General features: G+C 42.4%; 3 protein-coding genes across 3 annotated transcripts; all 3 read right to left on the bottom strand.

The window, feature by feature from the left end:
- Nucleotides 1–219: 219 nt before the first annotated feature.
- On the bottom strand, nt 220–1,131 carry LOC128330635 (olfactory receptor 8H3-like). The gene has a single exon (XM_053263774.1). It carries the CDS (start codon nt 1,129–1,131, stop codon nt 220–222), a length of 912 nt encoding a protein of 303 aa, XP_053119749.1.
- Nucleotides 1,132–7,561: 6,430 nt separating this feature from the next.
- On the bottom strand, nt 7,562–8,353 carry LOC128330634 (olfactory receptor 8S1-like; the record flags this gene model as incomplete). Its single annotated transcript, XM_053263773.1, has 1 exon — nt 7,562–8,353. A coding segment is annotated over one exon (792 nt), but the record flags the coding sequence as incomplete, so codon positions are not given.
- A 6,939-nt stretch (nt 8,354–15,292) lies between these two features.
- Nucleotides 15,293–16,117, bottom strand: LOC128331139 (olfactory receptor 5A2-like). Its single transcript, XM_053264493.1, has one exon. The coding sequence runs from the start codon at nt 16,115–16,117 to the stop codon at nt 15,293–15,295; it is 825 nt and encodes a 274-aa protein (XP_053120468.1).
- Between the last annotated feature and the right edge of the window lie 6,825 nt (nt 16,118–22,942).

The following is a 22,942-nucleotide window of genomic DNA, read 5'->3' as shown; positions in this document are numbered from 1 at the left end:
CAGAAACAGCAAACAGCAAATAGATTAAAGTGATACAAATCTATTCAAAACACAACAATTTTATAATTTAGATTTCTATGGATTAAGAACTCCATTAAATTCAACTCTACCTATGACTAAGGGAAAATATTATAGATTCACTCAGTTGAACATCAGTGTATTTAATTTTCAATGCAATGCCAATGAAATATTTAAACACTTTTGTGAAATGAATGCTTTCTATCTCATGAGTTTCTTAATGGCTTCTTTCACTTCCCTGGTTTTCAGGCTGTAGATAATAGGGTTCAACATAGGGGTGCAAATGCTATATTGGATGGAGAAGAATTCATCCACAATGATTGAAGAGGCTGACTTTGGTCTCAGATACCTAAAGATGGCAGTGCCGTAGAATAAAACCACTACAATGAGGTGGGAACTGCAGGTGGAGAAGGTTTTTCGTTTAGCTTCTGCTGAATGCATCTTCAGGACTGTAGATATGATCTGAATATAGGACACCAGAACAACATAGAGTGAAAAAATGACTACTGCACTCGCAGTAATTAAGAAAGTTATCTTGTTCAAGAAGGTTTCTGTGCAGGACAAGGCAAGTAATGTGGGGAGTTCGCAGCTGAAGTGCCTAATAATATTTTGCCCACAGAACATTAGTTTCAACACAGGCAATGAATTTACCAATCCATGTATGAAACCTATTCCCCATGCACTTCCGACCAGCCCCCTACAAAAGGCAGGGTTCATGATCTGAACATAGTAAAAAGGCTTACATATGGCAGCATATCGGTCATAAGCCATGGCTGTAAGGATGAAAATTTCAGTGCATCCTGTGAAAATGACAAAAAACATCTGGGCAATGCAGCCATTGTATGAAATTGTCTTGTCTGTAGAGAAATTCATTAAGACTCTAGGAAGAGTAACTGAAGAGAAGCAGACATCGAGAAAAGACAAATGACTCAGGAAAAAGTACATGGGGCTGCTGAGGTGTCTGTTGCTCCTTATAACCATCAAAATTGCAATATTTGCAATCAGAGTTATTATATATATAAACAAAAACACCAAGAAAAGGAAATTTTGGACTGGTTGGCTGTATGAAAATCCACGGAATACAAAATAAGACACGGTAGTTTCATTTTCCATTTCCATTGTCAGCAAAAGTATATACTGCAAAGAAAAGAAAAACCAAGCACAATATCAGCAAAATGATGTAAAATACACAGGTTGATCTACCATTCCTTTTGCTACGTAAACCACTATCAGAATTTTTTGTTGAAAAGTAACATCTAAAATAATAACAATGGCTGGCACCCAGGCTAACAAAGCACTAATGCAATTTGAAATGCACCATTGTGGTGGATGGGATCAATTAACTCAGCACTGGCATTCCTGTCAAGTGGTGGGGGGAAGCAGATGTTTTTTTTAATTTTTTAATTTTTATTTCATATTTTATACTGCCTGATATGTACATCTCTAGGCAGTGTACAAAATTTAAAACAATTTTAAAAGTCACACCTTTAAATCCAAGAAATGCAATAAAAGCAATTGCATAAAACAGGTATTAAAACAAATCATTAAAAATAATTCTAATTAATTTAGAATTATTGTTGTTGTTTCATGATGTAGTTGTTTCAGAACCTATGTGTCCCCGAGGGTTATGCAGAGGGATCTTGGGAAAGCAGAAATTATCGGAGTTTTCTCCCCTCTCTGCTAGCACTAGTGATGTGTTAGTCTGGAACTCTTATACAGTACCTCACACACTGCATTGGTGCTTACTTAGTCTGGATGACATACACCACCACCATGGCCAACAACAACAAAAACCACCACCACCACCACCACCACCACAACAACAATGTTAATAATGTTTGTCCTAGAGCGCTCTTCTCTCATTTCCTGGGCATTTTCTGCTCTGTTCTATGCTCCTGTCTATTTTACACTTTAGGGCCAGAGGAGAAAAAGGAGAAACTTCTGCACTGCTGCTGAGCACAGAGGAGGAAGAAGATGTGTGCAAGGACAGTGTAGAGGAGAAAGAAGGCAGCAGTTTATGTGGAAATGGGCAGGGGGGCACAGAGTTGGCACTGTGGGCCTCATCTGTGTTCCTAATAGTCTTAGGAGGCACTTGTAATGAAGCAAATCATGCACTGTATGTTGTGTGTGTGTGTGTGTGAAATTCTTCCTATGTTTCTAAAAAAATTCTGTCCCATATATAACAATCTGCTTCCAGTCCTATCTAGAACTTGCTGGAAGCTATAGACATCAAGCAAGTGAGCAACACTTTGCTTTTATGCAGATGATTATGCTGGGAGTAAAGGGAAGTTAGTGCATCATGTCCTGAGTAGCTATATATTAAACTTTCCTATAATTTCTGCAGATCATCAATAAGTGACATCACATGTACAGGACACTTACCTCCTAAAGCAGAGATATTTTGGTTGCTAGTGATGTGTATGGAACTGGAACCATGGTTTGTGGACCGATTTGGGTCAATGCTAGTAAAGGGGAATCCACTGAAGATTCCACTTTACAAACAAAGGGGGATTGCCTAAGGTCAGGGGAGAGAGGGGAACATACCTTCCCAATGGTGGCGGGGCGGGGGGGTCCTCTACCCCGCTCCCCAGCCTCTCCAATTGCAACCTGGTGCGTCTGTATCCCAGTTCAGGTCTCTGAGCAGTAATTACATGCATGGAGGCCATTAGGATACATAGCCTGGTGCACCCCCCTGCTGCATGCTTTGCAGTTACTGTGCAAAAGCCCACACTGGGCTGCAGCCACCCAGGCAGCTATTGGGGAGGCTGGTGGGGAATTTAGAAGAGCTGCTGCTGTCACTGCTGCCCCCAGCAGAAAGCTAAGTTCTCCTCTGACCCTTCTGCCCTCTGGGTATCCCCCTTGTAAAGGCGAATTCTCCGCAGATTCACCTTGACAAGCATTCCCCCCCAAACCAGTTTGGAGTGGTTCTGTTCAAACCAGGGTCAGGCCATTTCAAATTCAAACCATCACCCCCTTTGGGGGGGAGGGCAGTGTAGTTCAAACTCAGACCAGTCGAACTGGGCTGATTTGACTCGAACTGGGGTTTGAGTCAAATTGGTTTGCACACTCCTAATTGTTGCAAGGATGGAAATTTCTGAACTATTTTTGTCATGTTATTTTGCATTATATTTGTCATCCTGACATTATTGTAATTTTTTTAAAAAAAGGAAGCATGGCTTAATTATATGCAATTGGCTAATGTTAATAGTGTTTCTCATTCAGTATAGATACAGATTAACTATTGCCTTGGATCCAGTCTAAATATTGTTCATCATATTCCCCATTAAATCTAAAAGGTGGGTAACTATTGAACATTCTTCTGTTGAAATGAATGTTCATCATTGTTCCAAATAAGCAGACCAGCTTTCTATTTCACATCCATCCTAACTCATTATTATTCCAGTTCAAAGCAGACATTGACTATTGTGCATCAGTTATTCTATGAAATTGACTTGTGTGCATAACAGCTTGTTCAGCAAATCAATTTCCTTCCTTCCATCCTTCCGTCCCTTTCCTTCTTTGCTTCCTTTCTTCCTTTCTTTGAGATCCACAATTACTCTTCAGAAACCTCCTTATTACTGATATACTTACCTGAAATTGCTCTATATGAAATTCATTCATACACATGGAAGTCCAAGAAGAAGATAGGGCAAGGAATATTGTCTTCACAATCTATTTCTTCATCACTCTCACTTGCTTCCTTGCTATGCACATATATATGTTTATGCACCCACGCAATTGTGTCTCTTCTTTCTAGCTACTCAGTGAAAAAAGACCCCATGATAAAAGTCCAACTAGCTTCTGAGAAGATCCATTTATTTTTATAATGGTTTCAAAGAGTATACAGAATCTCATTTAAAATGTGCATTTATATTATGGGATTGTGTCTGAAATTTCTAATTGGTTCCTTTGGGATGCATGATGTAAAATGAAATCATGCAGCCACTCGGGTATAGACACAACCTTAGTGTAGAAAACAGATTTAATCTTTTCCATGCTCTTTGTTGTATAAAACCTTTGTGCAACTAAACTGGATTACTCCCCTACAGTTTGAAATGGTAGAGCCCATTATACACATCAACATTGATTCTACTGCATGTGTGGAACAGGCCTGTATGAAGCATGTTCATTCAACACACATGTTGGAAGGGAAGAATAAATTGTTGTCAATTTGTTATGGAGACTGAACAGCTGCTGAAGCACGCTACCATCATTGTGGGGTTAAATCACCAAGATACCTTACTCCAATCCCCAGAGCAGTTTTGAAATTGCTTTTAAAGTGTTTTCTTTTTAGCCTAAATTCTAAAAGGAAAACAATCCATGTGAGATTACCCTACCTTTGTATATGTTCCCCTCTAATAACTTTTGCATTTACAGTCCAATGCAACCCAAATTTGCAACACATTCAAAGTAGGGTTGTGCACAAACCAGTTCGGAAGCCCTTTTATGGGCCTCCAAACAGGTTTGAACACTGGCTGGTTCAAATGTCTGGTGGGGGTGGGGGGTAGGACTTTAAGGGTGGGGGAGGGTGCACTTACCCCTCCCTCCACTTTCCCCCTCTAGCGCTAGAGTTTTGTGAAATGCCTAAGGGCTGCAGTGTACCTCCCTACCACCCCTTCTTCTTCGTCCGGAAGTGGCTGGAAGTACCGGGCACACATGTGCATGCCGCACGTGCACTTGCACATGTCAGACTTGTGTGCATGCAGTGTGCACCCGCACACCTGGTACTTCTGGCCACTTCTGTCTGAAGTAGGAGAAGGGGTGGCAGGGAGGTACGCTTGTGCCCCGAGGAATTTTACAAAACTCCAGCGCTGGCAAGGGGAAAGTGGGGGGAGGGGTAAGTGCACCCTATTCCACCCTTAAAGTCCTACCCCCATTCCTTCGAGCCACCCCCCACCCGGATCCGTGCACATCCCTAATTCAAGGTGGTTCTGAAAGACTCAAAATGGATTGTGTGTGTGATCTACATTTCTGTTTCAAAATGTTGGCCACCTAAAATGCAGACAACACTTCTTTGAAAGCCATGTGCTGGCTGTTCGATAGAAACCAAATCCAGAGCATATGGGGAGAATGGGGACAATACATTTTCAGGATTTTGTTTGTTTGGTTTTTGATGCTCTTCAAGGTTCCTTCAAGTTGGCAGCTACTCAAAATATAGACAACACTCCGTGTAACCCATGTTTGGATTACATGGGTCTTTGTGCAGGAAATGTATTTCACTTTATTCATATGAATACTTTTGTGCTACTTTAAGTGATCACCCACTTGCAATCTGAACTGGTACTGCCCATTGTACATGTCATCACTTATTCTATTGCATGTGTAGACCACTAGGCTAGCCACAGGCAGAGAGAAGAAATGAAGTCTCTGCCTTGTCTCTTCTTCAGTGCCTAGTTTGAGATGTACCAGTGTACCAATCCAGGCTGAAGGTGCCACTGGGAAATGTAGATTTCCCATTGGCTCCTCTGGCTTGAATTAAAATATATTGAGAATAATGTAGGGTTTGTAATGCTCACTTTGTGACTGAAGTATTATAATCCACCTAGAATATGTACTTCTCTCCCCAAATAAGGTAATCAGTATATGAAAATCCCATTTACTAAGACCTCCTTTACATAACAGATAAGGAGTGTCTGTATGTATATATGTATACACGCACGCAAACACACACATACAGAGTGCTGAGAAAAAGTCTGTAAACCCCCTAGGATGGTCTATACATTAGTATAATTCTTATTCAAAACACAATTAGATCCTAAGCTAAACCCTGATGAGAGAGAAAGGCAACACAAATGAAAAAGTAATTCTGGCAAAAAGGATTTATTTTGAATATTCACTCAACAGAAAGAGTCAACAACAAACATCTTTGTGTGTAAAAGTATGTGAACCCTGTATTCAGTAACTGGTGGCACCTCCTTGAGTAGCAATAACTGCAGCTAAAGGTTTCCTATAACTGGTGATCAGTCTCTCACATCTGCTTGGTGATCAGTCTCTCACATCTGCTTGGAGGAATCTTGGCCCATTCTTCCATACAAAGCTGTCTCAGCTCTGTGACATTTGAGGGCATCCTTACTTGAACAGCTCACTTCAGGTCTTGCCCCAACATTTCAATAGGGGTTAGGTTGGGACTTTGACTTAATCACTCCAAAACACACAAAAAACTGTTCTTCAGCCATTCAGACTGACTTGAATGTTTAGGGTCATTGTCTTGAATGTTTAGGGTCATTGTCGTCTTTAGGGTCAATGAGTACCCAGAATGTTGGGGGCAATATGCTAAAAATCATTGTAAACCGCTTAGAGAGCTCCGGCTATAGAGCGGTATATAAATGTAAGTGCTATTGCTATTGCTATTGCTATTCCTGCATGACCTGGCTCAGCTTCAGCTCACAGACAGAAGGCCTGCTTGCAGCTAAATTTATGGTTCCATAAATGACAGCAAAGCATTCAATTCAACAAAGCAATCCCTAATCATGATTCCTCCACCACCATGCTTGACAGTCAGGATGAGATTCTTGATTTGGAAGGCAGTGTTTGGGTTTTTCCCAAACAAAACATTTGTGATTGTGTCCAAAAAGTTCCATTTTTTGATCCTGGGTGGCCCATTTTGGATGATTCTGGGCATCTGAATGACCCACAAGGCTTCTGGAGCAATGTTCTCTGAACAGAAAAACCAACAATTGAACTTTTTGGCAGTCTCTTGATAACTTCTTCCCCCTACCAAATTTAATGCCTCATTGTACCATCTTTTGGCCCTCCTGCACACCCACATCTATAATGTGTGAAGAAGAAGAAAAGTCTGCAAGCATAAGTTGCAGAAAAAGAGAGACTATCTAGGATCAAAGTAAAGAGCTTTTGGACAAAAGTGACTAAACAGCAATAAAAATAATCCTTTTAATCACAACTAGTGAATGTTCTTCATAAATAGGAAATATGCTATAAAGTGATAAAGTTCTATTCACAACAGAAGCAGTATGGATTAAGAATACAATGATTTAAGTTTACCTTTACCCAAGCAACAAGATTTTAAATTTACTCATATGAATGTCAGTGGCTGACATCTAGAGCAAATGGGTAAGAATGCAATGGGAACTGCATCCACAGACAGAAGCTTCTCCACTGCCACTGTATCTACACAAATGGTGGGGTCTGGGTGATCTTCCCTGCCTTCAGAAGCACCCTGTGCCCTCCAAAACCATGTCCCTGAGGGCTGCATGATCCTCAGGGAAATTGTTTTGGAAGGCTCAGGGCACTTATGAAGGAATTAAAGATCACCAAAACACTCCCTCCCTCTCCCTCCCTCCCTCTCTCTCTCACACAGACACTTCAGATTCAGAGCAGCAGCAAGAAAGCTTTGGCTATGAAGACACAGCACACTCAACAACTTTTTAAATATAATCAATATGTATATTAGTATTTAGCTAAAAACTAAATAAAAACTGAAACTTCTAACAAAATGCTAATGTTCTGAATGATCTGCCACATATTTAAACATCATACAGAACAAAAGAAATCAATGGTTAGTACTCATTAGTTTCTTTATAGCTTATTTCACTTCCCTGGTCTTCAGGCTATAAATAATGGGGTTCAACATGGGAGTTAAAATGCTATATTGGATGGAGAAGAATTCATCCACAATGATTGAAGAGGCCGAGTTTGGTCTCATAAAGCAGCCACTGCCAAAGAACAAAACCACAACAATAAGATGGGAACTGCAGGTGGAGAAGGTTTCTCGTTTAGCTTCTGATGAATGCAACTTTAGGACTGTAGAGACAATGTGGATATAGGACACAAGAATAATGGAGAATGAAGAACTTGCTATCATACTAGCAGTAATTAAGAAGATAATTATGTTCATTAAGGTTTCCGTGCAGGATAAAGCAAGTAAAGAGGGTAGCTCACAGCTGAAATGCTTGATAATATTTTGACCACAGAACACTAGTTTCAATACAGGCAGTGTATTTACCAAAGCATATATGAAACCTATTGCCCATGCACCCACCAACAGCCCTCTACAAAAGGCAGGGTTCATGATTTGAACATAATACAAAGGCTTGCATATAGCAGCATATCGGTCATAAGCCATGGCTGCAAGAATGAAAATTTCAGTACATCCTGTTAAAATGACAAAAAACATCTGGGCAATACAGCTGCTTTGTGAAATTGTGTTTCTTGTAAAGAAATTCATTAAGACCTGAGGCACAGTGACTGAAGAGAAACAGACATCAATAAAAGACAAATGACTCAGGAAGAAGTACATAGGGCTGCGGAGGTGACTGTTGCTCCTTATTACTATCATAATTGCACTATTTGCCATCAGGGTTACTAGATAAATAAACAAAAAACATCAAGAATAGGAAACTCTGGACTGGTTGGCGATATGTGACTCCAAGAAGTACAAAAGAAATCCCTGTGGTTTGATTCTCCATTTCCTTTTTCAGCAAAAAGGTATACTGTAAGAGGGTGGGGGAGACAAAGAAACAAAAAACACAGTAAAGTGAAATAAAATGTCTTTTGTTTTTCCTATGTAAACCACCATTATGAAATGATATAATGATGCACAGAGCAGAATTATTATTATTATTTTGAATTAGCTTGGAACACAGGAAAGCTATCAAACATGAGTGGCAGTTAAAGTGGGACAGTTGAGGGTTGGGAGTTAGAAGCAGAGAGAAAAAGATTGGATTTGGGGTCTGGTGAGAAGCAGTCTCAAAAGGAGATACTATAGACTCAAAGGATTAAAAACTGCCTGTGATTAAGACTGAGAATAAAACAGTGTGACAAAGACTGGGTGAATAACAGTGTCTAATAAGGATTGGGTAAAAAGGACAGTTCTAGGATGGAACAGGGTTAAAGTTTAAGTACCGAGTGAAATGCTTTGCCCCCAGACCCCAAACAAGACAGGACATATGTAAGTGGGTTGAACTAGGGCCATACTTTATTAACTGAACAAATCTGGGGGAAATACAGTGAGATCACCCCTAACTAGAATGTAGACAACTCCAACCCCTAACAGGGCCTTCAGACTCCCATCGAGTGCTGTCATCTCCCACATACTGTTGGGCAAAGCAATTGGGCCAGGAGGAGACTAGCAGCTTCAGCTGCCTAGCCTACTCCCCACACACAGTTTACTGTGCCGAGGAGGTGGCTGCCCAGGTCATATCCACCTCAAGCCACACAGATCTGAAGGGATGAAACAAACCACCACGTAAAAGTAGTCCACTCCCAACCTGCCCGGGCCACTAAACAGTGAGGGACTGTTCCATGGAACCACCCTTCAATCAACAAAGGTGCCTCCGGTTGAACACCAATTTACCTTATCTGACCCTGCCCGCACTCACCTGTCACAAAAGGGAGGCAAACCTCAGTTTAGACTCCCTTTACCTGACCTGCTGAAAGTAGCTTCGCACAGGCCTCACTGCAAACCCCCCAAACGGACATCATTACCTGTGTCCACCTGGTATACACCATCTGCCCTATATAACTGATCAGAACCATGCCTAATGTCCCTGTGGGGAGCCCTGCTCCCCACAAAGCAACACTGTGCTACCCAGATCCTGATGAACTCTCATGTGCTTGGTCAAAAAGGTGGGCATCACCTTCACCCCGCCAACATTGAAATGGGATCAAAATGGACCAGCAACACCAGCAACTGTGGCCAACAGGTGAAGGTTTGCTATTGCCTGTGGGATCAAGGGCTTCCCCTTCAACAGCCCAGGGTTGTTACCTCCCAAGTAGAAAAGCAAGAGCTGTGTGCAAGAACATGCTCAGAAATCTTCTGGGAACAGCATCAAGCAGCACCACAGAATCCCCCAGTGACTGAGCCACTCCACCTGCTTGAAAGCGCCGCAACCCAACTAGATCTCAAAAATGGCAGATTGAGCCCACTGACTGGCCCAGAGCACAAAGCTATGGCCACAGATCAACCCTTGCATGGGGCATCCTCAGGCAACCATAGCCATGGGCGCCCCCCCACCAGGCAGCCTGGCTGCAGCGCAGCTTTCTCTCCCCACCCACCAGCCTGTCCACCTGGCTATTCACCTTATCTTCTCCATTGTCACTTTCCTCTCCCACTCCACTCACTTGTGAACTCTCGCAAGAGCTGCCACACATGGGATTAGCAAAGGGAACATCTAAGAGAATTATATATAGAGGTGTTATTATTAATCGTCACTTATTCATTCATTCATTTAATACAACAGAATATGTATATTGAAGCGACACACTCCGTGTTGAAAGAACCAATATGGTTATGTCGCCAATCACTAAGGACTCGGTGAACTGTTAAAAGGCTTTTGACATCGCCACCAATCACTGGAAATAGGTGTAGCTCAGTCCCTGCAGAATAAACAGCCAGTAGAGAAACAATCTTTTCGAATCATCCACATTTGACAGTTCTACTATGTTGTAATACCAGAAGGAAGCATGATAGTTCCTGAAACAAAGAATTCAACTGGAATCAGTACCAAAACACTGGAGATGGTGTGGGAGCATAAAATATTAGTTAAATGTGTCTCTCCCATATGGGGCACATTCCCAATTTGCTAGTTCAGCTATCTCTAAGGACTCTGTGACTAGTAAAATAGTATTGACAATGCCCAAACAATAATTGTGAATAGTTTTAGGTCACTGAATCCAATATGCAATTAGAGTGCAATAATGCTGTCTTGAGCATTGCTGAAAAACTAATCCAGCTTCAACGAATACTGAAATCCCTGTAAGTGTGGGAGAGTCAAATATGAACTAAAATGTGCAGCACCCCATGGAGGAAAGCTTGTTTGACCGTCACTAAGAGTCTGCGAACTAGAAAAAATGCTTTTGACAGTGCCATACAACATTGATAAGTTATAGCTCTTCCCCAATCAAATAAGCAGCTAGTAAGTAATAATGCTTTTCTATCCTTTGACAGCTATGCCTCTTCACAACTCCACCACAGTATGATTGTCACAGAAACAAGAACTTCAGCTGGAAGGACTACTGAAATCCCAGGAAGTGTAAGCATGTGAAATATGACTAAAATGTGCTGCTCCCATGTGGGGCAAAGTTTTCAATATGGTTAGTGCACCAGCGACTAAAGGCACAATGAACTGAGAAAACTATTGACAGTGCCACATGATCAACATGAACATTTAATGGCCCAACCCTAACCAAATATTCAAGTAACAGAAAAATAATGCCTTCCTGTCCTAAGCACATGACAGCTATACTGTTATGCACTTCATAAGAAAGCGTGATGGCTCACGAATCAAATAATGAGGCAGAATTGACTACTGAAATCCCTGGAGACATGGGCATGGAACACATGAATTAAAATGTGTCCAGATATAAGCACAGCAAGCCAAGCATAACACCTCTTTGATTTGAAGTCCATTTGGCAATTAAAAGGCAAAGGCTAACATGGCCATGTGGACATCCTTAAAATTGACTTGCCAGAAAGCAACCCAGATTTTGAGACAGACACATGGCAACAGTAGCCCACGCAAGGGCTAGAACTCCCATCACCTGGCTCTCAGGTAGCATCCCTTTCCACTGATCATTATGGGCTGTTCCACCTGAAGGACACAGTGCCTTCACCAATGCAGATCATTCAGTCACTGCAGCAACGCTATTGCCATCAACCCCACTGACTGCATGAGAGGGAAGCTGAGTGGAAGTACTTAAAGTGTCTATTCATAACTGGTGACAGCCACTACCCCACCACTGGTATTGATTATGTGCTCTGCAGTAGCAGCTGTTCAGCTCCATTTTCATCCAAAGGGGCCAATTTTTAATCAAACGGTGGAGTAACACTACTGTGATACTTACTCCATCCTCTGAAAGGTGCCGTTGCTGCCCTCTAAAGCTAGCACAGAATCCTACTTGTGTTTTAATTCACTAGGCTAACGACTGCCCTAAGCTACTCTATCATTGAACTGAAAATGTATTTCATCCAGTTGCCTCAGACTTATAAATAGGCACCCAACTGTGGTGAGTAAGATTTGATTCCAGGCAACAAAGTCTTATACAGTGAGTGAGATTTGTTCCAGTTCTCTACCCACACCCTAATTCATCCCCCCCCCCCCGGCTGTGAGCATGCCAAAAACTGGCATGCATGGGCTGGTAGACTGCTCAGCAGGAAGGTCAACAATATGCTAGTGGACTAGTAACGTATGACAATACCTGTAGGGCTGTCATACCTGCACCAGGGTTGAATGTCTGCAAAACCATAACATAAAACTAACTTATTTCAGGTACCCCAGTGGGGAATCAAACTCCCATCCTCTGGCTTCCCAGGCAGCAGCCTTCCACACTCTGCCACCAGGGCTGTTACATTTAGCTTCATTGCATTCCATCCTGACTCAGGTGTAGTGCAACTGTAATACCTTATAGTGCAGTAAAAGGAGACCCAGTTCAGCTGCTGTGTGGGGCTGTCTCAGCATGTATCCCAAGCCCCCACGCCCTCATACAATGACTGATGACAGTGATGGACTCTCCTTGGTGCTGAAGAAAAGTGTAATGGCTGCAGCCCTCATAGCCCAACCTTCTCTCTGGAGATATATCTGTAGCAAAAATGAAAGTGGTTAGAACTGTATGTATTATTGACAACTGTGATTAAATTATGCAGCTGCCTGCCACACCATGTGAGCCGATTACCACACAGTGTTGGGAGAACCTAGCACTGAAAAGCCTCCCAGTTTACAATAACCCATGACCCCATGTCCAAGAAATAAGCGGGTGCTGGCATCGCTAGCATATCACCGGATTAGCTCCGGATGGGCAGGATCCACTTCCAAGTCAGGTGCTTGAAAAGCCCACAAATGCTCCTGCATTAACAGATGAGACCTTGAGTTTTGCATGGTTCCCTGCCACTAAGACTGGAATGTTCCCCCACAGTGGAAGCAACTCCTATTGCTATGCCAACACTTTCTTCCATGACAACATTGCAGCCAGACCTAGATCTCCCTCACCTTCTGCTGAAGAGGGATCAACCGTCAGTGGCTTGCCAGGGCGCATGTGCTTAGTGGCGGAGGCTTTGCCTCATCCATCACCAGCAGGTCTACCCTACCAGGAGAGCCTGATCCCAAGATGGGACTTGGCACCCTTAAAAGGATGCTTCCAGGAACAGAGGAAGCAGCCATTGATCTGTCTATCTCAGCCTTGTCTACACTGACAGGCAGCAGCTCTCCAAGGCTGCAGGCATGGAGATGCTGCCAGGGGTTGAAACTTGGAACTTTGCAAACAAAAACACGCCCCCCCCCCCCGCCGAGCATATAGCACATGTGGTGTGGCAGGGAAGGAGAAAACACACCCTCTCTTTTGGCCAACTCAGCAATGTGCACCCTACATGCTGGCTACCACCAGTGTTCCCTCTAAGGCATAAGCATGATTCTTGATGTCTGCTCAGTTAATTTTAGATCCTGCTCATGCTGAACCAGGAAGGCCCCATTGTGAATGCATGTGCACACACATTGCCTTGATACTGCTGCCCAGAACAAAACTCATTACACACAGAGATGAAAGGGGGGGTAGAGAGAACACTGGATATCACCAACCCAGTTTGGCACCACAGCCCCTGCTCATGGTCCAAGGGAAGGCTTCTCATTCCAAACCACCACCACCCCACCGAATGATGGGGGCGTGAAACAACTCCCCATGCCCCTTCAGCTGGCTATGGTACAAGCGGGGGGAGTGATAGTTGCCTCCTAGTAGGCCCGGATTAATGCCCCCATTGGCCATTCTGCTCAGCTCGCTGACCCTGAACCCATCTCCACCTCACTGCCTGAAATAGCCCACCCATCTCCTGTGTCCCTCTTAACCACAGCCTTTGCTGGGTGAAATTCCCGTCAGGTGTGTTCTCCATGCCTCCCGCTATTGCTGCTCAAAGTGCGAGGCAGCAGCTTTGTCCAGTCACTCTTCAGGGCTTCCACAGCTTCTTGCCCATGGTGAGGCCCAACCTTCCCCCAGAGCTCCCTACAACCTGACCATCTCAGCTGAGATCTGATCAAGTTGTGAGTGGGTGGGGAGGAGACATGCCTCATTAACATGCAATGGTGCTCTCCTCCCTGATTAGCTGGCAGGCCTGAGCTGCTTGAGGCCAGATGGATGAGCAAATGTCCATCCTACCTCCTGTGCAAGCCCTGTGCCCACCACCCCACTCCTGGCCATCAGATGGAATGGCAATCAAGCTCTGTAAAAAGAAAGAACATCAATACTGTAACCAAGCAAGTTAACAGCCCTACTTAATAGTATTGTATACAAACTTCAGAAAGCATATTTAATAAAATGTTATTTGGAGACAGAACAAGTTGCCTCTGTCGTTCACTGGCTAGATTTGGGTACAAATTGAATTTTACCAGTTTTGATTCAAATCGATTTGATTCAGATTCCTCCATTAACTCCCCCATGTCCCCAACTTTCATTTAAAAAAACACACACAACACCAGGTTTTATATTCAGGTTTTATACCGCCCTTCCGAAATGGCTTAGGGTGGTTTACAATTAAAAAGAGAAACCATTTAAACCAATAACAATTAAAACAGAAATATAAATATGAACACCAATTTAAAAAAATCTTAAAAAACAATTAAACTATCAAAACATTTAAAACCCTGAAAACCAGGTTAACATTAAAACAATTAAAACTAATTAAAAACCCTGAAAGGCCAGGCCAAACAGATGGGTTTTAAGGGCTCTCTTGAAAGTCAGTAAGGAATTTAGATTATGAATTTCTGCTGGGAGTATATTCCACAGCCTGGGAGCAGCTACAGAGAAGGCCTACCTCTGAGTCGCCACCCAACGATCTGGAGATGGACCTCCTCAGATGACCTTAACATGTGGTGGGGATTGTGTAAAATATGGAGCCCTATGCCTGATTAACACAGCACTTGATGTTCACAGGAGTGGAGGAGTAATTATTTTATCCTCCCTTCCCTCAGAAGTGCTTGGTGCCACCTGAAAATATGTCCTTGATGACGATGTGACCCTCAGGGACATATTTTCAGATGGCACAGTGCACAAGGAGGTTGTTGATATTCACATACATACAAACCATTGCATGATTGTTAGTGTTGCATTATATGAATCTATCAGTGGCACAGCCATTCCAATGTAGCACTCATGATTTGGTAGACCGGATATCAGCCAATGTAAAGTTTTACATATATTGAAATACGTACGGTTTTTGAATTGCTACCAAATTCCATGATTTTACTTTCAGTAGCTTCCTAAATGCTGCTTTAACCTCCTTGTTCTGCAAGCTGTAGATAATGGGGTTTAGCAGTGGTGTGAGGATGCTGTACTATATGGAAAATATTTGATCCAAGAGTATTGACAAAGCTGAGCTTGGTCTAAGGTACCGGAAATAACCCATTCCATAGAAAAGAGTAATTACAATGAGATGGGAGCTACAGGTTGAGAATGTTTTACGTCTCCCCACAGTGGAATTAATTTTTAGGATGGTGGAAATGATGTAAATGTAGGACAACATGGTGAGAAAGAGAGAGACCAGCCCAACAGCACCTCCACAAATGTAGAAAACCATTTTGTTGATTAATGTTCCATTGCAGGACAGAGAGATGATAGTAGGGAGCTCGCAGCTGAAATGCCTGATGATGTTTGATCCACAGAATTGTAGCCTTAGCAGTGGCAATGTGTTTGCAAGTGCATAGAAGAAGCCAATCATCCATGCAGTGGCCACTAGCTTACGACAGAATGCTATATTCATTATTTCCATATAGCGCAGCGGTTTACATATGGCAGCGTATCTGTCATAGGCCATTGCTGAGAGGACAAAAACCTCTGTAGTAGCTGAGAGCAAAATAAAGAATGCTTGAGTGAAGCACCCACTGACAGATATGGTCTTCTGATCTGTGATCATGGTTGCCAGCATCTTTGGGGAAGTGACGGATGAGTAACACACATCGAGGAAAGAGAGGTGGCTCAAGAAGAAATACATGGGGTTCTGGAGATTAGGGTTGGTTCTTACAACCAGCATAATCATACCATTTGCTATCAGGGTTAGCAGATAAATCACCAAGAACAAGAAAAAGAAGAAAACTTGGAGGTTGTGATTGTTAGAGAGCCCAAGGAGACAAAAGTAGCGTTCAGCAGTGTGGTTGCCCATTGCTTGTTATTCGGATATTCTCAAACATCTGAGAAAAGAAAGTAAATATAAATGAACAACCTTAAAAAGATTTGGGGGAACCCTACTGATTAATGTTGGTTAAGAATTAATGTTGACTAAAAGAGCTGCTTTCGAATTGGAATTAACCAAGCTAGATGTTAGAATAGGAGCACAATTCTTTAAAATATTACAAAATATTCTAAAAATAGTTTAAGATGAGAGTTACAGTGCTTAAAAATTTCAGTTTGTGCTCTTATCTGTCTATATATATATTTAAAAAATGAATGTCTGTTTTCCCCCATACATTCCCACACCCTTTGAGCAATCTGGACCACACTTGGCTAAGTGACTTCCTAGGACCCTACGAGAAACATAGGGTACCTGGGGACACCGACAACCACCCCACACAGACAGACGTGGAGAAACAGCGAGTATAGCCACAAAAACCTGAGCAATGCCAGGTACTTAAAACTAGGCGTGTGTGAATTGATTCAGGTACAAATCAATTTATACTTGAATCTAGCTGGTACAGGAGATTTGGAGACAGAACAAGTTGCCTCTGTCGTTCACTGGCTAGATTTGGGTACAAATTGAATTTTACCAGTTTTGATTCAAATCGATTTGATTCAGATTCCTCCATTAATTCCCCCATGTCCCCAACTTTCATTTAAAAACACACACACAACACCACCACACACCCCCAAGCTCTAGCCCTTGTAGAAGTGGAGTTTGGGAGCAAAATGTGTGGTCACTATTTTTCATGCGTTTGGATTATTTGGTGTATAATAACTTTTCCTCAATGAATCTCTATGAGGATTCATTATACACCTTCATTTCTACTAGTCATTTTGACTGTCTTTGGACAGTGCCAACTGTCAATTGCCATGAGCCACCTACACCCCCCTCCCACCCATAGGGCAGTGGGGTACTATTCAGTTTATCTTCTAGGAATTGTTTCAAGTGTTTAGACTCTTTGGTGTCTAATAACCTTTCCTCATAATGAATCCCTAGGAGGATTCATTACACAACAAAGAGTCTAAATACCTCAAAAATTCCTAAAATATAAACTGAGTACCCAGTAGCTTACAGGTTGGGGGTAGTTGGCCCATGGGATGTCACTATTTCCCCACCCCATCTGCCAAGCAGTGGTGTCAAAATGAACAGAAGAAATGAAGACACCAAATAATCTAATCACTTCAAAAAATCCTAAAAAGTAAACTGGGACCTCAGTGTGTGTGTGTGTGTGTGTGTGTGCGCACATGCGCGCATGTGGGGTCTGTGTGTGTTGTAGTTGACACATGGCAGTTGACAGTTGGCACTGTCCAATGACAGTCAAAATGAACAAAAGAAATGAAGGTGTGCAATGAATCCTCATAGTGATTCATTATGAGGAAAAGTTATTATACACCAAAGAATCCAAACACTTGAAAAATAGTGACCGCATGTTTTGCTCCATAACACCACTTCTACACCTTGGGCCTTCAGCTCAATACTGGGCTGGGAAGGGATGCATCCAGGCTGAAATTCAACAGGTTCATCTCTCCCACCAACTTCCTAGAGATGTCCCTGGTGGATTTCTGCTTGATGTATCTGAACAATGCACAGTGCTTCCATACAAAATGCCACCTTGTATAGTAAATGTCCAGTCAGAAATTTTAAAAGAGCCATCAGCTATCACTCTATTGTAAGAGCTACATTCAGCTGTAATTCCTCCAGAAAGCATTATCCCATTCATTCAGACTGATAGCTGTGAAAAGGCTTTCTTGTCTTAATGGAGGAGGGAGGAAAGATTGCCAAGTTGTAACTGCTGTATTTTCAGGTTGTATTTCTTGGCGTGCTGCGGAACAAGAAGATGCTGGGGAAAATGTGGTGAGAAGTTCCAAGGTGTGCACTGCTTAGATTCTGGCTTCCATGAATGATCAGTGGTTACTTATGGTGCCTGTAATATTTGACTTGTTTTCAAATAGGAAGTAAGCAATGAGTGTACTTGTATTACTCAGCAGTAGATTATGAGGCTCTATACATGATCAGTGTGTAGACCCTCACGGCTTCTGCAGGGAGAGCGGGCTTGACCAAGACTTGACCCGCTCTCCCCGCAGACGAGCATCCAGCCATCCCTGGTGGCCAGATTGGCCACCCACATGATTACTGGCTCCATTACGAAGCCGGTAGGGGCAGCATGGAACGGGGGCCACCCAGTCCCTGGAAGTCGCAGGATGCCCCACGCAAGTGGAGGAGACCCCCGAGGGCAGGAGCCATGTTGGAGCCTGCCGGTTGGGGGATTGATCATGAGTTGCCATGGGTACTTAGTGTGGTTTGCTTTCCTGAGGTCATGAGAATAGCCTCTACATCTGATCTCCAAAGATACACTTGCCTTTTAAAGTCCATCCACTGCTCCAAGCTTCTCCATTTGATCTACGTCCACCTTCAGACATACCTTGAAAGTGCGCGTCCAACAGAACTGCAGTTTTTCTGCAGTCCCACAGTGTGCTCCCAGACAACTACAATCCTCAGTCTGGGAGCCAGCAAAGGAGGTGGGACTGGCTGTGCGGGCTTCCTTCAAACCTGGAAGGACAGCCCACGTCAGCCAATAGAATAGAAGCTGCAGGAGGAGCTTTCTCCCTTCTCCAGTTTTGGCTATTCACCCAATCTGGACAAAACAATGTAGCCTCCAGAGCCTTGGTTAGGTTAATGAAACTTAATTGCCACTGTGGGTTTCATCAGAGGTTGGGGAGAAATCGGACTTTCAGTTGGGTCCTACAACCGTAGTTCCGATTATTCGGACATCACAGGAAGCCAAACTGAGTTGACTTTGCCTTAGGTTTCCCATGACGTCTGAAGGCAGCCTATTTCTCCCTTTGTCTCAGCTAACCTGCTTTTTCTATTCATTACATAGGAACATAGGAAGCTGCCATATAGTGAATCAGACCATAGGTCCATCTAGTTCAGTAGTATCTACACAGACTGGCAGTGGCTTTTCCAAGATTGCAGTTAGGAATCTCTCTCAGCCCTATCTTGGAGATGCCAGGGAGGGAACATGGAGCCTTCTTCTCTTCCCAGAGTGGCTCCACCCCCTGAGGGGAATATTTTACGGTGCTCACACTTCAAGTCTCCCTTTCATATGCAACCAGGGTGGACCCTGCTTAGCTAAGGGGACAAGTCATGCTTGCTACCACAAGGCCAGCTCTCCTGCCAGCCTGTCATCCTGCCAGCCTTTCATTTCTTTTGTTCTTTAAACATACACACACACACACACACCAGCCCCTTTCATAAAGTGAAGACAGTTTCACTCTTATTACTTCCCTGTATTCAGAGCTATATCTAGAGGAGCCGGAGCCCCAATCATGAACCCTTTATTAGGGGAAACTTCTTAACAAATGAATTGGCCGGCCAGCATTTGTAACTCAGTCTAGTAACACTTTTTTCACATTTACAAAAATATGGAAGATTTTAAATAAAGATAAAGCACTTAACGCAAGCTATGTCATTCTTTGAAGTAATTTGTTCAATACAATGATGCTAAAAATAATAAAGATACATTGTCATTATGGTAACCAAATCAAGCTTACCCAGTGTGTTCTTTGAGATTGTAATGCTTTGCATGTATTTCCTTTCTCTTTGTGGAAATCAGGTTTTTGTAACATGCTCTGACAAAGAGAGTTTATGTCTGCCGATCTGTTTTTTCTTTGTCTGTGCTCTTTCACACAAATTGATTCTTTCTACAAAAAGGGAGAAAGAATAATATAAATCCTTTAACAAAAGCAAAAATAAATCTCTTCTGAGCACACATTCATATATATATAGTTATTTCAGTGACTCATTTCTAATTATTGGGTAAAGCATCTACACCTAATCAAGAATGTCTCATGTCGATTTTGCAGACGTATTAAAATCATGACCAAAATACTTAATTGTTTGTCTTGGGGAAACATTGACTCATATAGTCAGAAGGGATTTGAAGACCAGCATGACCAAACCTGAGAAGAAAAAATTACCCAGCAGCAAACCTGAGAAGAGGAAATTACCACGACCACCCCTGCCCTCTCTTTCATGCACAAAACCACTCTGACCAATTGAGGCTAGATTGTACCTCAGGCATAGATGATGTCTATCTTTGTAAGATGCTTGAAAATAATAGATCTGTAGGGAAGGAGGAGTCACATTTGTAGAGTAGTGGAACTCATCTGGACATACCATTTTTCTCTAAAGAACAGTGTTTATACTCTAGCTTTGTAAAGACTATTCTTTCATATCCACATCATATGTTCCAACCCAGTATCTCCTTAGAGGTGGTGTTGTGACCACTGAAGTCACTTATATTTCCTTGTGCATAAAAAGTTCAGATATCTTTGGTCAAAATTGTGGTCATTTGTAACCCATTTGCTCTGGGCCGTATAAAGATAGCAGTGAGGGAACTGATTTTTTTCATTTGTTGGTGCCATTCTTAATGCAACCCACCAGTTTTTTAGGCATTTGAGTAATTTGTAGATAGTATATGTATAGTCTCCTTGAAAACACATACACAAAAACATTTTTAGCCTAATTCCTTATGGAAAGTAAGCTTATGAGATCACCTGACATTCTCTCTCTCTCTCTCTCTCTCTCTCTCTCTCTCTCTCTCTCTCTTTGAGCACATGTCCATGTGTCCCCCACCCCCATCAAATTGGCAATACCTGGACCAATATAACCCAAATTGGGCACAGTCATAGGGACACATAGGGCCTAGTTTGTGATGTCATCCACCCCAATTCAAGATGGCCAACACATAAAGTTTTGGGGTGCAAGTGGTCTAACTTGTGGACCTTCTAACCAATTTGAATAAAATTTGGTACAGTTGTAGTGAATGACACATAGGGAAACCTCAATGGCATAGTTTTTGATAATGTCACCCACCCCATTTCAAGATGGTGGACATGTGAATGTTTGAGACATAAATGGGCTAACTTGTGAAGCAGCTAACTGTGATTAGAACCAAATTTGGTACAGTAGTACGGACACATAGGAACACCTCAAAGGCATAGTTTCTGATCATCCACCCCAATTCAAGATGGCAGGTACATGAACATTTGAGGTGCAAGTGGGCTAACATGAACCACCTAACCAATATGAACCAAATTCACTGCAGATGTACAGACACATAGGGATGGCTCAAGGGCATAATTTGTAGTGATGCCATCCACCCTGATGCCATCACCATGAGTGAGGAAGATAAGGAAGAAAATAGGGAGGGGTGGATCTGGAGGGGGCCTTCACGAGCTTGGGGGGCCGGGTTCTTTGAACCCATTCACTCAATTATAGCTACACCCTTGTTTAAAGCATACATACACCTTTAAGAGCTATTTTAGATGCCCTTTAACACCCTGAAGGGAACAACTATTAGGATAGATATTTTATTTTCTGCCATGAACTATGGCAGTGAGAGAACATAGTCCTTCTCTCCATCTAAAACAGATCACTAGAAAAGCTGGAGACTGTGTGTGTGTGTGTGTGTGTGTGTGTGTGTGTCTGTCTGTCTGTCTGTCTGTCTATCTATCTATCTATCTGTCTATCTGTCTATCTATCTATCTATCTGCCTTTCTCAGGACATTTGCCAAACAACGTCTGGAAGTTTTGCGATGAATTATCTTAGTGGTAAGAGTCTTCATACTATTTACTTTGAAGTTATTTTTATATGATTTCTAATTATGTGGAGCACTGTTAAATGGAGGGAAGGAGATACAACTGATCTATTTCTCAGTAGTTAAAATCTGAACTACATTTTGATCATTTTGACTAATAACCTAAATTTGGCCAAGAACCCATACACATACTTCAAATAGATTGTTCCATATTTAAGTTGCCACTAAGATTCATATAGCAATAGCAATAGCAATAGCACTTATTAGCACAAGATTCATATTCATTCAATAGCACAAGATTCATATAGCAATAGCAATAGCAATAGCAATAGCACTTACATTTATATACCGCCCTATAGCCGGAGCTCTCTAAGCGGTTTACAATGATTTAGCATATTGCCCCCAACATTCTGGGTACTCATTTTACCGACCTCGGAAGGATGGAAGGCTGAGTCAACCTTGAGCCCCTGGTCAGGATCGAACTTGTAACCTTCTTGTTACAGGGCAGCAGTTTTACCACTGCGCCACCAGTGGTATAAAGTGACATTTGAGACAATTGTAGAAGGTAACTATCAAAAGGTGGTGGTGGTGGTGGTGGTGAGATACAGAATTCCACCTCAAGCTATGAGGACTCCCGAGTAGACATCCACCATCCATTTTTTTTAAAAAATGAAAAGATTCACCCTTTCAAGGGAATATTCTGGGAGAGTAACGTGGAAAACCTTCCCACAAGAAAGGCTTGAGCAGCCTTAGGGTTCTCTATAGGCTTCTCATTGAAAAAGGAGATATTTTCACCCTTTTCACACATTATATTCACTGCTTGTACATGTTGTATGTATATCCAGTTATTCTCACCTTATATGTAATGCACTTAGAGTAGTAATCTTCCTGTCTATAATCTGCATTTGAGAAGGCCTGTAGTCCACTTCCCTTTTAAAATGAATGTATGCATATCCATTCACACACACACAGAAAGGAAGTACATAAGATCCAAATAGGCCTGTAGCTATACCACTAAATCCAATTGTTACAGCTGCTGGATCATGCTCCCCTGTTAAACTGATATTAGATGGTCGGATATGATTGAAAGCTCCTCAATGGGAGTAATGCAGAAGAGATCTTTTCCTGAGGAGCAGTTATCCAGCTAGATGGGGTCTGAGACTAGTGCTGTGAAAGAAAAATAAAAGAAAGCACTTGGCAGTTCTTA

The sequence above is a fragment of the Hemicordylus capensis genome, chromosome 6 (assembly GCF_027244095.1).
Source record: "Hemicordylus capensis ecotype Gifberg chromosome 6, rHemCap1.1.pri, whole genome shotgun sequence".
NCBI lineage: Eukaryota > Metazoa > Chordata > Lepidosauria > Squamata > Cordylidae > Hemicordylus > Hemicordylus capensis.
This window is presented reverse-complemented; position numbering and strand designations above follow the sequence as displayed.

Bases quoted from the DNA above. Each gene is read 5' to 3' on its own strand.
- LOC128330635 (XM_053263774.1), bottom strand. From the start codon at position 1,131: ATGGAAAATGAAACTACCGTGTCTTATTTTGTATTCCGTGGATTTTCA.
- LOC128331139 (XM_053264493.1), bottom strand. From the start codon at position 16,117: ATGGGCAACCACACTGCTGAACGCTACTTTTGTCTCCTTGGGCTCTCT.